The 14,929-nt window shown below is 43.6% G+C and overlaps 1 protein-coding gene across 1 annotated transcript in view; it reads left to right on the top strand.

Annotated features, from left to right (window-relative positions):
* The window catches only part of DSCAM (DS cell adhesion molecule), a 341,028-nt gene that overhangs the window by 260,211 nt on the left and 65,888 nt on the right, over positions 1-14,929 (top strand). The window contains exons 19-23 of the mRNA XM_033232515.1: positions 105-268; positions 1,896-1,994; positions 5,579-5,767; positions 6,946-7,236; positions 10,912-11,088. Of these exons, the coding sequence (XP_033088406.1) occupies positions 105-268; positions 1,896-1,994; positions 5,579-5,767; positions 6,946-7,236; positions 10,912-11,088 (920 nt within the window). The remainder of the gene's footprint in view (positions 1-104; positions 269-1,895; positions 1,995-5,578; positions 5,768-6,945; positions 7,237-10,911; positions 11,089-14,929) is intronic.

The following is a 14,929-nucleotide window of genomic DNA, read 5'->3' as shown; positions in this document are numbered from 1 at the left end:
AAATGCGTTGTTTGCTTCACAGAGAGTCTTTATGCTTTTCCCCAACCTCAGCTAATTTGGATTGTAATTTCTTTAATCTGTGCATTTTTCTTCCTGTGAGGCAGTAACGGGACACCCAGTCTAGTAACGATTGATGGGCGGAGGAGCATCTTTAGCAACGGAAGCTTCATTATTCGCACGGTGAAAGCAGAAGACTCTGGCTATTACAGCTGCATCGCCAATAACAACTGGGGATCTGATGAAATTATTTTAAACCTACAAGTACAAGGTACAACATTTGAGGACTCTTTTTAATGATATCTTTTACATGTACACTTTGTATGCAAAGAGTAACATTGAACAAATTTTAAAATCAGCCCTTGTAAAGAGCTAATCTCTGTTTTCATATTACAGAAAACAACCACATGTTCATTTTGCAAAATATTATTAAACAAATCAAAGAAAATGAAAAGCATTCACAACCTCAGAAATACCAAGATACAAAACATCTTTGCATACAGAATGCCTATTCTCTTTTTTCTTTACGCGTGCATGTCTAAAAAAGTCCTTCTTAATTTCCATTAATTGCACTGTTTACATATGTGTAAGTGTATCCCCAGAAAACACAAACAAAAAACAAGTCTGAATTGTGGTCTTTTTCGTATGCTAATTAACTCAATTTTTATATGCAGTGTACTTTATAAAATGACAGTGGCTGGAGCTCTAACTAGATTTCTATAATATTTAGCTATGCATGTAATACTAAGTATTTTGTTGATATCATACACAAAATATGCACAACTTCAAAAGATTGTCATATTAAAATTTTGTGTAAATCCCAATCAATAACTGATTGAGTTCAGATTTGTATGCACAGCAATATTTTATTAGTAGAAAAATCAAAGTGTGTGCCTCTTTGGATTTAGGTGTTGTCACATTAATAGAGTACAGCAAGTAAAAGTAAAATCAATACTGTTCTCAGTGGGATGGAAGGAAAGGAAAAGGACTATATTTCTAAAAATACTGCAAAATTGATCTTGAATTTCAAGTTAATTGAAGTCAGGATAATTCGAGGGCATTCTGGAAGACAGGCACTATATTATGACTCTAAGGAGATAGGCGAATATATCAGGCTTCTCTCGGAGGGAAAGAGGAGGGAATTTTATATGAAGCTTTCTATGAAGCTTTCTATATGATTTGGATAACCTGATTCTGAATTTCTTTAGTGTTTCTGTCCTCAGAACCGGTCCAGACTTACTTACCAGTATGTATTCTACAAGCCTAGTAAGAGAGACCAGTTCATGTTCTGCAGTTCCAAGGCCTGCTTTTGATTTTCAGAGAGGTGTGTGTATGTGTGTGTGTGCGTGTGTGTGTGTGTGCGTGTGTGTGTATGTGTGTGTGTGTGCGTGTGTGTGTGTGTTGCATCTTGGAGGAATAGCTTAGAAAGTGAAGATTTTTCCAATTCTTTTTCCCACTAGCTACTTTTCCTCCTTCCCCTTTCCCATCCTGAGAAGAACAGAACTGCTAAGTGGATGCCATTTATCTTTTCCATTTAAATTTCATGGCTGAAATTCATAGTAAAATGAGGCATGTATACTTAGTAAGTTTAAAGAAGATTTCAATTAGTGATGAATAACTCAGACAGTCAAGGAACTAGTGAGGAAATGCGTTAGATATGAATCCAAGAAGAAATGTGGCTGATTTTTTAAAAAAATAATAGATTCACTCTGTTCTATCTCTTTAGCCCAGGATATCAACTAAATAGACATTTTGACAGAAGTGAATTGCTTATTTTGGCAATCTAAAACACTTATTTAATAAGTGGCTGTTAAAAATGAGTTGGTAAATGACTGTTCAGGAAAATTAAAGATGTGAAAAAACTAATTCTTGTTTTCTAAAAACTGTTTCCTCTCTAGTTCCACCAGATCAGCCTCGGCTTACAGTCTCCAAGACCACGTCTTCCTCCATCACCCTTTCTTGGCTCCCTGGAGACAATGGGGGCAGCTCCATCAGAGGTAATAAGATAGAGATTGTCCACAATAGTTGATTAATTGTGTGATCCACATGCCAATAAGTGACACATCTTCAGCAAATGACTGGTATATGTTAGTTTATTCTCCCCAAAAAATACATATAAACAGTCCCTCCATAACCTATGACAGAAACCATACATCTATTTTTAGGATATTTGTTGAAACTCAAATCATTCATCCAAGGATGCTTATTCACAGAGTGAAATATCAACAGTTGCAAGAAAGAAAGAAAAAAGAAATTTGGACATCTCTTTTTTGAGATTCTAAATACTGTTTCTTTTTTATTTTGTCAACACAGTGTCATTCATTTATGCAACCATACGTACTGTCCTGACTTAGAAAGTAATAAAAGACAGAAGACCTAAAGTGTACATGTAGAACAATCTATTTGCACAAAGCCTTTGCAATTAGTTCATAGTTGAGGTATATAAACAAGGTTTTGTTTTTTTTGAGATGGAGTCTCACTCTGTCACCCAGGCTGGAGTGCAATGGCACTATCTCGGCTCACTGCAACCTCCGCCTCTCCAGTTCAAGGGATTCTTCTGCCTCAACCTCCCAAGAAGCTGGGATTACAGACACGCACCACTGCGCCCAGCTAGTTTTTGTATTTTTACTAGAGACGGGGTTTTGCCACGTTGGCCAGGTTGGTCTCAAACTCCTGACCTCAGGTGATCTGCCCACCTCGGCCTCCCAAAGTACTGGGATTATAGGCGTGAGCCGCCACACGTGGCCTAAATGAGATTTATATGGAAGGAGTGAGCATGATCATTCTAGTGTAGGTGGAGTTAAGCTAGAGACAGAAGATACACAGGAAAGAGGGCCTGAGCCATAAAAGAGGTCCCAGAGCTGGGGAGAGAGAATAGGGGCTTAGACTTCCTAAGGCAGAGAACACCCTTTCTTCTGAGAGAGAATGAAGGCTGGGAAGTAAACCGGAAGTCAGGAGCATTTCAGAGTGACTTCAGTGGTGTGCTGGATCAGCTCCTTCCAGCTCCAAGAGTGAAGTGCCCATCCCTTCCCAGCTTTGCACTCAGTAGCCACAGCCATCCTAAGAACATTCCCTCACCATGGAAATCAGAAATGCTACAAATAAGAGCCTTTTTCCTCCTCTCCAAGAACCACTTGTTAGACTTTTATCAGCATTCCAGTGGGTGAAGGGAAGATCTTTCTTTCTTTTCATTTTTTTTTTTCAGGAAAGAAAAAGTGAGGTGATATTTTTTTAAATAGTGGTGAGGATGTGTCTGTGGATTTGAGGATCATGGGATAGGTTTGTAACAGCTGCCTTGCGGAATGCACAGGGAGTCATTAATAGATGAACAAAGTCATTGCCAAGAAGCTACAAGGATCCAGCTGCAGAGGCTCAGCACAAATTGTAGGAGTCATAATTATCACAGTTTAATGACTTTCTCTTCTGTTTTGTTTTGTTTTGTTTTGTTTTGTTTTGTTTGAGATGGAGTCTCACTCTATCGCCCAGGCTGGAGTGCAGCGGCGTGATCTAGGCTCACTGCAACCTCCGCCTTCTGGGTTCAAGTGATTCTCCTGCCTCAGCCTCCCATGTAGCTGGGACTGCAGGCATGCGTCACCACATCCAGCTGATTTTTCGTATTTTTAGTAGAGACGGGGTTTCACCATGTTAGCCAGGATGGTCTCAATCTCCTGACTTCGTGATTCACGTGCCTTGCCCTCCCAAAGTGCTGGGATTACAGTTCTGAGCCACCACGCTTGGCCTAATGACTTTCTTAAATGATTCTGGACAGCTGGGAAGAAAAGTGGATCACAGATTACCAGTAACATAAGCATGGCCAGAAGTCTAAAGAGTGGGAGAAACTAGGCTCCTTGTTGAAATAGCCTACCAAAGGTTCCAGGCTGACTAGAGAACCTTCTTATAGGAAAAAAATGGGGGACACCTGGGGAAGGGCTCGAGGGACCCTAGGCTTTAGGCTCAGATGAAATGAGGCTTGGATTCTGCAAGTGTGAGAGCATGAGAGAGGTAGAATAAGAAGGGTGTCAAAGCACAGGGTCCTCGGGATGAAGCCAGTTTTAGTGAGGGAGAGTTTCCAAGACGAAGATAACCCAACATTCCTGAAACACCATAGTGACCAAAGCCGTGGCCATCATCAGGAGGTGTCGTAAGTTGTGTGCCCACACTGATGGACACTGATGGCACTGAGGATGGTAGCAGGGGACAGGGAACTATACAGGCCTATCACCAAGGATTAGAGGAGTTTTTTGAGGTGACTTCAAGGGTGGAAAGTGGGAGGAAAGCAGAATCCCTATAATGTGTAGGGCAGCTGGAATACAGGCTGGGATGTGGCTGGGAGGAGGTGCACAGATATCACCTGTCAGGTACTGAAGGAGCTTTGCGGAGGTCAGATGAGGAACACAAAGGCTCAGGAAGGAGCAGGGACCCTATGGCTACAGAAGTCCAGTGGGGAGGGAAGGCTGAAAGGAGTAGGGAAGACACTGACCGTGACCTCGGAAGGAGGCATCAGAGATGAGTGATCGCCATGTGAGGGGTGTGGAAATCAGCAAACCTGCCCATTTGGGTTTAGGAGACACTGTAGTGTGCAGGGAAAAAAATGCTTTGTTTTTATTAAAATGGAGCTCCACAGGACAGGAATAGAAGGTACCAAGCCGTTGTTGCAAAGACACCATATTCCAGGCCACTAGCCAGGGTGGAGAAGGAACATGGCTGTAGATAACAGGGATGAAGGAGCTAACAGGAAGAATATTGCAGCATTCACAGGGGTGAAGAGCATGGGCTTCAGGCTGACTGAAGGGTCTGTGTCCTCCTTTCTGCACTTGGGACTCACCACTTAGCTGCTCTGGATCTCAGTGTGGGAGAGTCATCACTGTTCCATAGAGTTGCAGAAATCCTGTAAGCAAAGGGCTTAGGACAGGGCTTGGCATGGAGTGAGTGCTCAAGAGTGAACAGTCATTGTTAGTAGTTGTAAAAGTAGAGGCAGTGGTCCTGTGGAGGAATGAATTGTTGGAGGAATTTTTCAAACTAAAGAGAAGCCAGGTTACTGTCAGAATATTGGGGTGGCTGCAAGACTTGGAGCTGTTTCTCCTAGTGTCTATGGACTGTGAGACCAGGAGTGCCTGAGGAGTGAGGCAGTTGAGGAAATCTCTACTCCCATTGATAACGTGTCCCTATCCCAGAGATTCAGGTCTTGCAAAAATAACTCAGCTTCAGCCTACGTCTGCACTCAAGGATTCAGGCACATAAGATCTGAGGGGCAGGTACTTAGCAACTTAATATTCCCTGCTGCCCAATATGGCTTTTAGAAGAGAATGAGCAGAAAAGTGGTTTAATTTTGACCACACTATCCAGCAATACTTTGCAGTGATAATGTCTGGTGTGGCCCAAATGACTCACTGATCAATACATCATGGCGCTTCTCCCAGGCTGGGTTAAATTTCCTGGAATCAGAAAGAGTAAAAATGTTCCTTCTGAAGATTCTTCAGTTCTGAGAACGTTCATTCTATTACCCACACAAAATGCAAACGTCAACCCACTTCCCATAGAAAGCAAACAGTGCTATGTGACTCTTTCTCATTCTCTGCAGGATACATACTGCAGTACTCTGAGGACAACAGTGAGCAGTGGGGGAGTTTTCCAATCAGCCCCAGCGAACGTTCCTACCGCTTGGAAAATCTCAAATGCGGGACTTGGTATAAGTTCACACTGACAGCCCAAAATGGAGTGGGCCCAGGGCGTATAAGTGAAATCATAGAAGCAAAGACCTTAGGAAAAGGTAGGTATGCCTTCTCGTCGCTTCTAAATATCCTCCGTTTTCCCAGCCAGAAGGGGAGGTTGGAATCATAAAAGATCCATCATGTTTTATGTTTATGTGTTTGAACTTTGTCATTCCTCAAATGGCTTCAGCAGTGCCACAGCATAATGAGAGGGACAGATGGACCTTCCAGAGTGTTCTGGTCCTCTCTTTTATTGTTTCATTTGCAGTTAAAGAGAAGAATGTCGTTTGAAAATCAAGAGCGTTGTGAACGTGAGGTGCCAAGGCTGTACAGCCATGAAGCGTGACACTTGCCCTCTCAGCCGTTTTGAGGCACCATTCTCCCTCAGCCAGCCCATACCCCCACCTTCCTATCATTTCCACATTGCCGCATAGCCCCTGCTTTTCAGAGGGAAAATGATGGGTAAATTGTTAACATTTCAAAATGAGTTGCATTTTTTTTTTAATCTAAAATGTGGACTTTCAAGGAGATGAACCCCAAAGAAATGATATTCAGAGAAAGAGGTTTTGTCCCAGGAACTCCAGAAGGAAGGAGGGGTGATGCAGCTCTGTGTGAGGATAGGAAGAAGGTGAGGAGATGTCTCTGCAGGCTTTCCTCCCATGGGAGTCCTATCAGGTGGGGTGGGGTCAGATGGCAGGAGAGCGAGTAATGAGATGGCAATTTGTGCCCGGTGCCACAGTTTTGAGTAACAAGTGGTAAGAGGTCAAATGATCTGGGATTGATTTATGCAGAAATATATCCATTAGGTCCCTGGGCTCCAAGACCAAGTGTTTAGTTGTGGAGGAAAATCTGTTGGTGCTTCCAAATCCAATTCTGTCTTCTCTTGAGTCAGATTCATCACATGAGGATGGAAAAAGGTCAGCCCAGCACACTGCAGCGCAAACCACAGAAGGAAACCCATACGTGAACATCGCATTGTTCTTTAGGGAACTCTAAGATACCCCAAAATAACCTCTGCCCATGCAATTTTCCCTCACACACCCAGGTCATTACAGTTGGAGAAAGCCTGTTGGTCCATAAGGTCTCTATTAACGCGACAAGTTGCCAGTGCCTGTGAGCCAGACTTGGACTGAGCTCCTGGCCTCGCTGGAGGAAGCAGTCTGAGGGAAATGCGTGAAGATGCTGATGGCCTCCCCATGTGTTCTGTGAGCTGACCTCCATGTGCCTTCTCCCGCAGAGCCCCAGTTCTCAAAGGAGCAGGAGCTGTTTGCCAGCATCAACACCACGCGCGTGAGGCTGAACCTCATTGGCTGGAATGACGGCGGCTGCCCCATCACCTCCTTCACACTGGAGTACAGGCCCTTTGGGACCACAGTTTGGACCACAGCTCAGAGGACCTCTCTCTCCAAGTCCTACATCCTGTATGACCTGCAGGAAGCCACCTGGTATGAGCTGCAGATGCGGGTGTGCAACAGCGCTGGCTGCGCCGAGAAGCAGGCCAACTTCGCTACGCTCAACTACGATGGCAGTAAGCTGGCTGGCTTCATGGCTCTCCTGTTTGTGTCTTGGGGAATGTGCACGTGGGCCCTGCCCCTTTCCCATCGAACATCATCTTTGCCATAGTGTGACCAGTGCCCATGGAGCCCATTAGGCTTTGGGGATTCAGTGAACTCTGTCTGGGGCTCCCTAGTTCATTATATCCAGATGACCATCACTGTGTGTCCAGAAATAAGAGACTCAAATGAAATGAGGCTTGGATTCTGCAAGTGTGATAGCGTAGGAGAGATAGAACAAGAAGGGTGTCAGAGCACAGGGTCCTCGGGGAGAAGTCAGTTTTAGTGAGGGAGAGTTTCCAAGACAAAGATAACCCAGCATTCCTGAAACACAGCAGTGGCCAAAGCCGTTGCCATCATCAGGAGGTGTCGTAAGTTGTGTGCCCACACTGATGGACACTGATGGAGTCTCAGTGGGGAGTCATGGGGCAGGAGTGATTTCTCTCAGGGCTGAAGGACTCTTGACCATGTGGTTCTGTGCTTGTGTTGATGTCTATGAGCTAACATTGCTTTTGTTGTCTCCCACCCCTTTCCCCACCTCATCCCAATCCACATAACAACTTTCTTTTTTGCACTCATTATGCCCTTAAACTGCATGTGCAAAAACAATTTTCCATGGTAAAGGAGCTTATGTTAGTCTCTGGGCAGGAGCAGGGTCACCGATGGAAATAGGATAATAGAAATCCATGAACACGTGCGCCCACACAAACTCACACACACTTGCCACTTGCATTTACTTTCCAAAAACTAGGTGAGGTGTCTCTTGACATTAGTTAACCAAAAATAAATGGTTGAAAATCTCACTCATTTTTTCTGGTATCAAGGGCCATTTATTGCTAACTGAACAAATGCTAAGCCCAACAAAGCTGAAAGGGAGCGTGTCCTTGACTGTAACTTAGTAGGGGAACTTTAGAAGGTCCCGGTAGCAGCGCGTAGGAACAGCAAGGATTGAGTTAGGTGCTCTAATTGCAAGGTAAAAACGGCAGCAATGCATCAGGATGAATTGGAACTCCAGCGCAACTCTCCTCAGAGCCTTCTACTCATCTTCTGTTGGTCAAGCTAGACCACAGTGTTGAACGACTTAACCAAGAAACACCGAAACCCTTTATTGACAGTTAGCCAAACCAAGACCACGTTGGAAGTACTCCTCCACCTGTGGGTGATGCTTTGTGAGGAGTCACCTTTCAATGAAGCCACTCAAAACTAAGGGCTGTAAAAATTAGACAGAGGCAACCCATGAAAAGCATCAGCCCTCGAAGAGAAAGGTTGCTCTCTGGAAGAGTGATTCTTCCTCTACTTCGTGCATTCGGGAGGCCGCTTTATTAAAGCTCCAGCAAGTAGCTCCTTGGAGCACAGTTTATGCCATCCTAAGAAGAGTGGCTGTGAACCTAAGGACCCACAGAAATGACCACAAGGAGCTAATGTAATGAGGTGAAGTTGCCTGGGATTTGCATCTGACCAATTTCTCCTATAATGTCCAGATGGCTCAGAACTGGCTCTTCCTGCTTTGCACATAAAGCAGACCTACCCCAAATCTCCTGTCCAAGGTCATTTTTCCACAACACCCTCCTCCGCCAGAGCCCAGGGTCTTCCTGGCACTTCTGGCCTGGGTCTCAGGGCTGTAGGAAGACCTTGAGCTTGTAGAAAGCTCTTCTAGTGTTGGTTATACCAGCCGGGGTCCCTAGCCTCTGCAGGGGCTCTGTCCTATGGCCCCAGAATAGCCTATGCCCTCCCAGACAACAACTTTTCTCTTCAAGGGCTGATGCTTTTCAAGGGCTGCCTCTCTCTAATTTCATAGCCCTCACTCGAGTGACTTCATTCAAAGGTGTCCCCATTACAAAGCATCACCCACAGGCAGAGGAGAACTTCCAAGCTGGCCTCTCCCCATAATGTGGCTGAATTATTTGATCTTACAAAGTAAAGAACTTTGACACTCACCAGACACTTTACTTAGCATTTAAGGGTTCACCAAAATCCTCTGTTAACCAGCACACTTTTGAGTAGTATCTTTTTTGCTTTAGATCATTGTCTTGCAATATTCACTCTCTGGTCCCCAGCTTCTCTATAATATGTGCAGATGCCTGGGCACACAGCTTAAATGTGCACACTGATGATATGCTCGTAGCTCATGATTTAATTAGAAACTACTCATGTGTAGAATTGGAAATGTGTTTCTAATTCACAAAGTGCTCTGCGGATTTTAAATGTTTGTCTTCTAAGAAAACGTATCATTTTCTCACTGTAAGATCCCAAATTTTGAAAAATCCTGCAAGCTACCTTTACATTTTGGAAATATGAAATGACTTTATGACAGTAAGAATTAAGACTGCATATTTATATTTTCCTTGAAAGAGATTACAGATTTCTTTGGACCAAACTCATGAATAGATAGCTTTAATATCTCTCTTGTCACATCTGCCTGAAGAACTTTTTAATCTTGAGAAAACCAAGATGGGCAGCCTACATTCATATCACTCAGGTTTCAGAGTCCTCCATTTATCGATCTCACTCTTTCTTCTGCCATTTCCTTAGCCAAGTGTTTCTGCTTGTCCTTGTGTTGTCTTGGTTTTGCAGACCCATCCTTATGGGCATCCTGTAAGTGCCTCTTCCCTGAATTTCTAAGCATTTGGAGAGTTGGGTTTTCACAAAAACACTTTAAAGTTGGAAAAACAGTCTTCTTGGCTTTAGCAGAGATCTCAGAGGAACGAGGATTCCGTTATCCCTGCTCTGCTTACTAAATGTGGCATAAAGACCATTTTGCTCGGAGAGAAATTATATTATTTTTGCATTCTCTTTTCCTGAAGTGCTGACTTTCTGGCCCTTGCTGTATATGGAAAGTGCCGTGGGGTGGAGCATCTTACATAATGGAGGGTAGCAAAATACATATCCCATAAAAGGTGGATGCCTGTGTTTAGATCTCTGCATCCATTGTACTGAGCATCTGGATAGAAGGCAGCTTAAGATAGCTCAGAATTCATTTTCCTTCAGTGTTTCCTTATAACTCGAAATAATCTGGATTTTGTAGCACTGTTGAATAATGCCAGATCAAAAGTAGGCTCCTTTAGGAACCTAGATGGGTCCCCTTTGAAAAGTTGTCTGTAGCTCTTGTACTCTCAGATGGCAGCTGTTGAAGTAGGTTCGGTCTTACACCTGTGACAAAAGCCCACAAATAACCTAATCACAAGGGATTTGAGCTTTATGCGAGTGTTTCTAGGACCCTCTCCCTGCACATGCGCTTCTGTCCATTTGCCCAACCTTTTGTTCATTCTTTGATGCCCAGTTTTTTCAAGTAGTCTCTATCAGTTGTACTGTGGGTGACAGTCAAGGGAACACTTAATTCTGGGTAGATGCATGTGGCTTTTGTCAGCACCGAGCCTGGGCCTCATGCTTTCAAGTGCCTGTGCTCAGTAGTGTGTCGCAAAAGGAAATCCTTTTCATTTGTGCGCTATAGAATAAGTTGGAAATTCAGGCAGAGGGAGGGAAATAAATACGAAAATAAGTTAACCAGGGCCTAGAGAAAGAGTTCTTTTCATTTTTCATCACCTCTGACACCCTAGTATCACACCACGATTTTTATAACCTGTCATCCCTAAAAGCTCCACCATGCCGTCTTCATTAATAGCCATCTAACACCGTGGCCCTGCTTTCAGGTACAATTCCTCCACTCATTAAATCAGTTGTCCAAAGTGAAGAAGGGCTGACGACCAACGAGGGGCTCAAGATGCTGGTGACCATCTCCTGTATCCTGGTGGGGGTCTTGCTGCTGTTCGTGCTCCTGCTGGTTGTGCGGAGGAGGCGGCGGGAGCAGAGGCTGAAGAGGCTGCGAGGTAGGTCTAGACCCTGCTGTCCACCTCCGCATGTCCCCTGCTGCTCTGCAGCCACCAGGAGAGATGCCAGCTGGAGAACAAACCTCAAAAGGGGGGAACTCTTCCCTCTCTGACCCAGGTCCCCCCACTGTCTGGTTCTCTGACATTCCTTCAGCGACACTGCAGAGCCTCAGGGAAGAACAATAAGAACGTTCCTAGCTCGGTCAGAAATCAGGTGAAAACCAGCCCGTCCCCTAAATCCTAGCTGTTGGTCGGCAAGGAAAATTAATTTTTTAACTCTAGTCTCTTTAATTTTCAGTGGGTCCAGCAAAGCCACCAATTATGGCTTTCTATGAAAAGATCTATCAGATTTGCTCCAGGAATGAGAATTATTTGACTGACTGGAAGTGGAAATTGAGGGCTTGGGGTACTGGTGAAGCATTGTGAAGCAGACGACACATGCCATCCCAAATTAGAAATGGGAGCTGAAGCCTGGTGTAAGAGTTTCACTCTAATGAAGCAAAAAAATAATGAAGGCTGGAGAAGCCAGGCCAGATGAGCTCCATTGTGAACAGGCACCATGATTACAATGTCCAGCCCCATGTCGTTCTGTGTGATGAGGCTGTTCTCAGTTTCTGGCCAAGAGCCCTTACTTGCCCTTGCTCTGCAATGTGAGGACAAGGAGTTATTTCAAATGTGAAACTGTGCAGAAGTGTTCCCAGATCCTTTGCCCTTTACTGGTGAGGGTATTTAACCAAGCCACTTTTTCGGTAAAGTGCATTACAAGGTATTTTCATTTTAATATCAGCGTAGTGTGGGATACTGCTATGCAGCATCCTGTGTATGTTCCAAAGTTATGTTCAAAATACAAATCTGGAAGCACTCTCTCCTCAAAACATATCCCAAACTTTACTGATACATTTAGAAAACAATGACCTCTTCTGTAAATACTTAATTTGACCATAATCCACTTAGAGCAGAGAACGTGGTAATATTTTCACCTGTCTTCACTTATCCAAAGCACCCCTTTTTATGGAATTCTAGTACATTTTACTATCAACTTGCTTTTGCACTGCCAACAAGTTACAATTCCGAAGTACATTGTACTTCATCTGTACAATTAAGAATCTGTCCATGTAAATCTCCTGCAGCCCAATAATTCAGGTAAACATCAGTCTCCTTGAAATGTTCTTTCTCAATCGTGTGAACCAATTATCTTTTAATTTTGCAGACATTACTTGAGTGAATACTAGGTGCTTAATATACAAAGATGAAAAGAAAGAGCTTTCTGAACTCTGGGTTTAAGGTAGGAGGTAGACCCATAGCAGCTACCAGTAAAAGAACAAAACTGTCATGAATACAGAAATAGGGCTTCAAAGAAGGCCTACATCAGTGAAAAAGAAGGACAAATTAATCCCAAGTGGAGAGGGAAAGGAAGGCTACCTCAGTGCTAAGTAAAATAGAACTACAAGTGTATAACACAGCCCATTATGGTGAGAAGTCCCATGCAACATGGACCGTGTTGAATTCCATTCAGTTCATGAGTGTTCATCACTAAAATACAAAAAGGATGTTTTCATAACCCTTGTTCATGGTGGCCTGGACTTTAGGAGAATTGTTATGAGATACCAAGGGTGTCTGTCCTGGTTACCGTTGGATAACTATGTCTAACTATTTGCATTTAGAAGGCTATACGTTGTCTGTATGACATTTCTAAAAACCAATAGTAAATATTTCTTATTAATGATTTCAATTTAATCACAAGAGTTAAGCATCTAGGTAATGCTTCTCATCAGTCTACACCCTCTGCCAAATTCACCTTGTCTTCTTTTTTTTTTTTTTTTTTGAGACGGAGTCTCGCTCTGTCGCCCGGGCTGGAGTGCAGTGGCCGGATCTCAGCTCACTGCAAGCTCCGCCTCCCGGGTTCACGCCATTCTCCTGCCTCAGCCTCCCGGGTAGCTGGGACTACAGGCGCCGCCACCTCGCCCGGCTAGTTTTTTGTAGTTTTTAGTAGAGACGGGGTTTCACCGTGTTAGCCAGGATGGTCTCGATCTCCTGACCTCGTGATCCGCCCGTCTCGGCCTCCCAAAGTGCTGGGATTACAGGCTTGAGCCACCGCGCCCGGCCCACCTTGTCTTCTTTTCCATGACTCCTATCGCTCTCCATCCTTCCCAGCTATTATTTTATTTTTCCTATTTACCTTTGAACTTGAGCACCCCAGCAGTGCATTTCCTGTCGTTGAGAGCACTTCCAGATAAAGGTGCTGTGGACTGTTACTGAGTGAGGCCTTTGGGTTGAAATGATGACCCATGCATCCTGTATTTGTATTCTTAGTAGTTCCTTGTGATTTAATTATTGCTGTACAAGGGCTCTCTCCAGAAAACATCCTGGGGCTGTCGTTTTAATTGTTGGCCTCTCTGCTTCTAGACACTAGTGTTTTGCAGTTGGGCTCGGTAAAGACAGCAGTCCATCACCTCAGAGAACATGGCCTTTCATTCCCCAGAAACAGTTTTGTTTTCTTTGTTCTGGGGAAAAGGTAAATCCAACACAAAGGTTTCAGTAGGAAGAAAGTAAGTGCTGGGGCAAAGATTCCTAAGAGAGGTTAAGGAGCAAAGGAGTTCAGAAAAGTAGCTTGCCGTGGCACAAAGGTATCTGCAGTTCCACATTTTGTACATGGCTAACAAAGGTTCTCAAATCAAGACTCTGACAAGAGGGCAGTCAGGATGCCAAGGATTGGGTACACAATTTCACACCACTTCTGAATGGCAAGTTTTAATGTAGACACACTGCAATAAATTCAATTTGACAAACCACTGTAGATTATCTACCAGGTGCAAGATGGAACCTTTTTTTAAACTATGGGTAACATTTGCTTGTTGACCATTTCTATTTGATCACAAGAGTTTAGCTAGGTCCTAGAGAGAGAAGAGATTTCTAAGACTCTGAGAACTATAAAAGGTGACATTGTAGTGGCAGTGGGTCAAGACTTGCGAGGGGCAGACTCATCTCTGTAACTGTGCAAAGCACTGCCATAAAAGGACAGCGCCAGAGGTGAGGGTCGTAAAGGGGAATCGGTGAAAGGTCAGGCCTTGCCCCAGAAAGACCTTTGTTTCTTAGCCCTGCAGGGCCCTGAAATGTTCATTAATAATACAAAGTATTTTCAACTCACTCATGGAGGGAAATTGCAGCTGCAGAGTTTAAAGGAATAGGTGCCTATATATTAAATATCCAGATTGCATTAGTCGAATCGCCCAATTACAAGCGAACCCACGTGAGGTACAGACGCTGTGCCTGTGGAAGAATGAGTTTAAATATATTTACAGACTCTACAGTCAGAGTATTTTGATTGTCAAAAGTAAGGACAACATTTCTAGTAACATGTCAGCCTTGCCTGAGCAACCATCTATCAGGATCAAAAATGGAAATAAGGAGATTTGAATTATAGAAAAATATTATAGGGATCCCCAGTGGGTTACAGTGATTAGGTGAGATCAATTTTATATGGTTGAAATTGATGACATTTTTCAATTGCTAGAAACTACAAAATGTTTTTAAGCTGAGTATGTTTTACTGTATAGACAAGTAACCTAGTTAGATGAATATAATATGATGTTCTTTTATGTAAAATTTTAGAAAGAAAATGGGACTCTATCAGTGTAGTCAACCTATATTCTCTCTTCCTGAGTGCTTTACTAATTTTAGAGCATAGCGACCTCCTAAACTCTAAATTGCCTGCAAGTGCCCACATTTTTTAAAAATCTATAACCTTATCCAAGAGTTCAGGAGCCGCATTTCGCTTTTAATGGTGCCCTGGTTTTTCTTCAACTTCTAGATCCTTTGAAGTGCAAGGTTATAGAGTGAG

Source organism: Trachypithecus francoisi, unplaced genomic scaffold (assembly GCF_009764315.1).
Source record: "Trachypithecus francoisi isolate TF-2019V2 unplaced genomic scaffold, Tfra_2.0 Lachesis_group14, whole genome shotgun sequence".
Taxonomy (NCBI): domain Eukaryota; kingdom Metazoa; phylum Chordata; class Mammalia; order Primates; family Cercopithecidae; genus Trachypithecus; species Trachypithecus francoisi.
The sequence above is the reverse complement of the archived record's forward strand: the minus strand, read 5'-3'. Positions and strand labels throughout refer to the sequence as shown.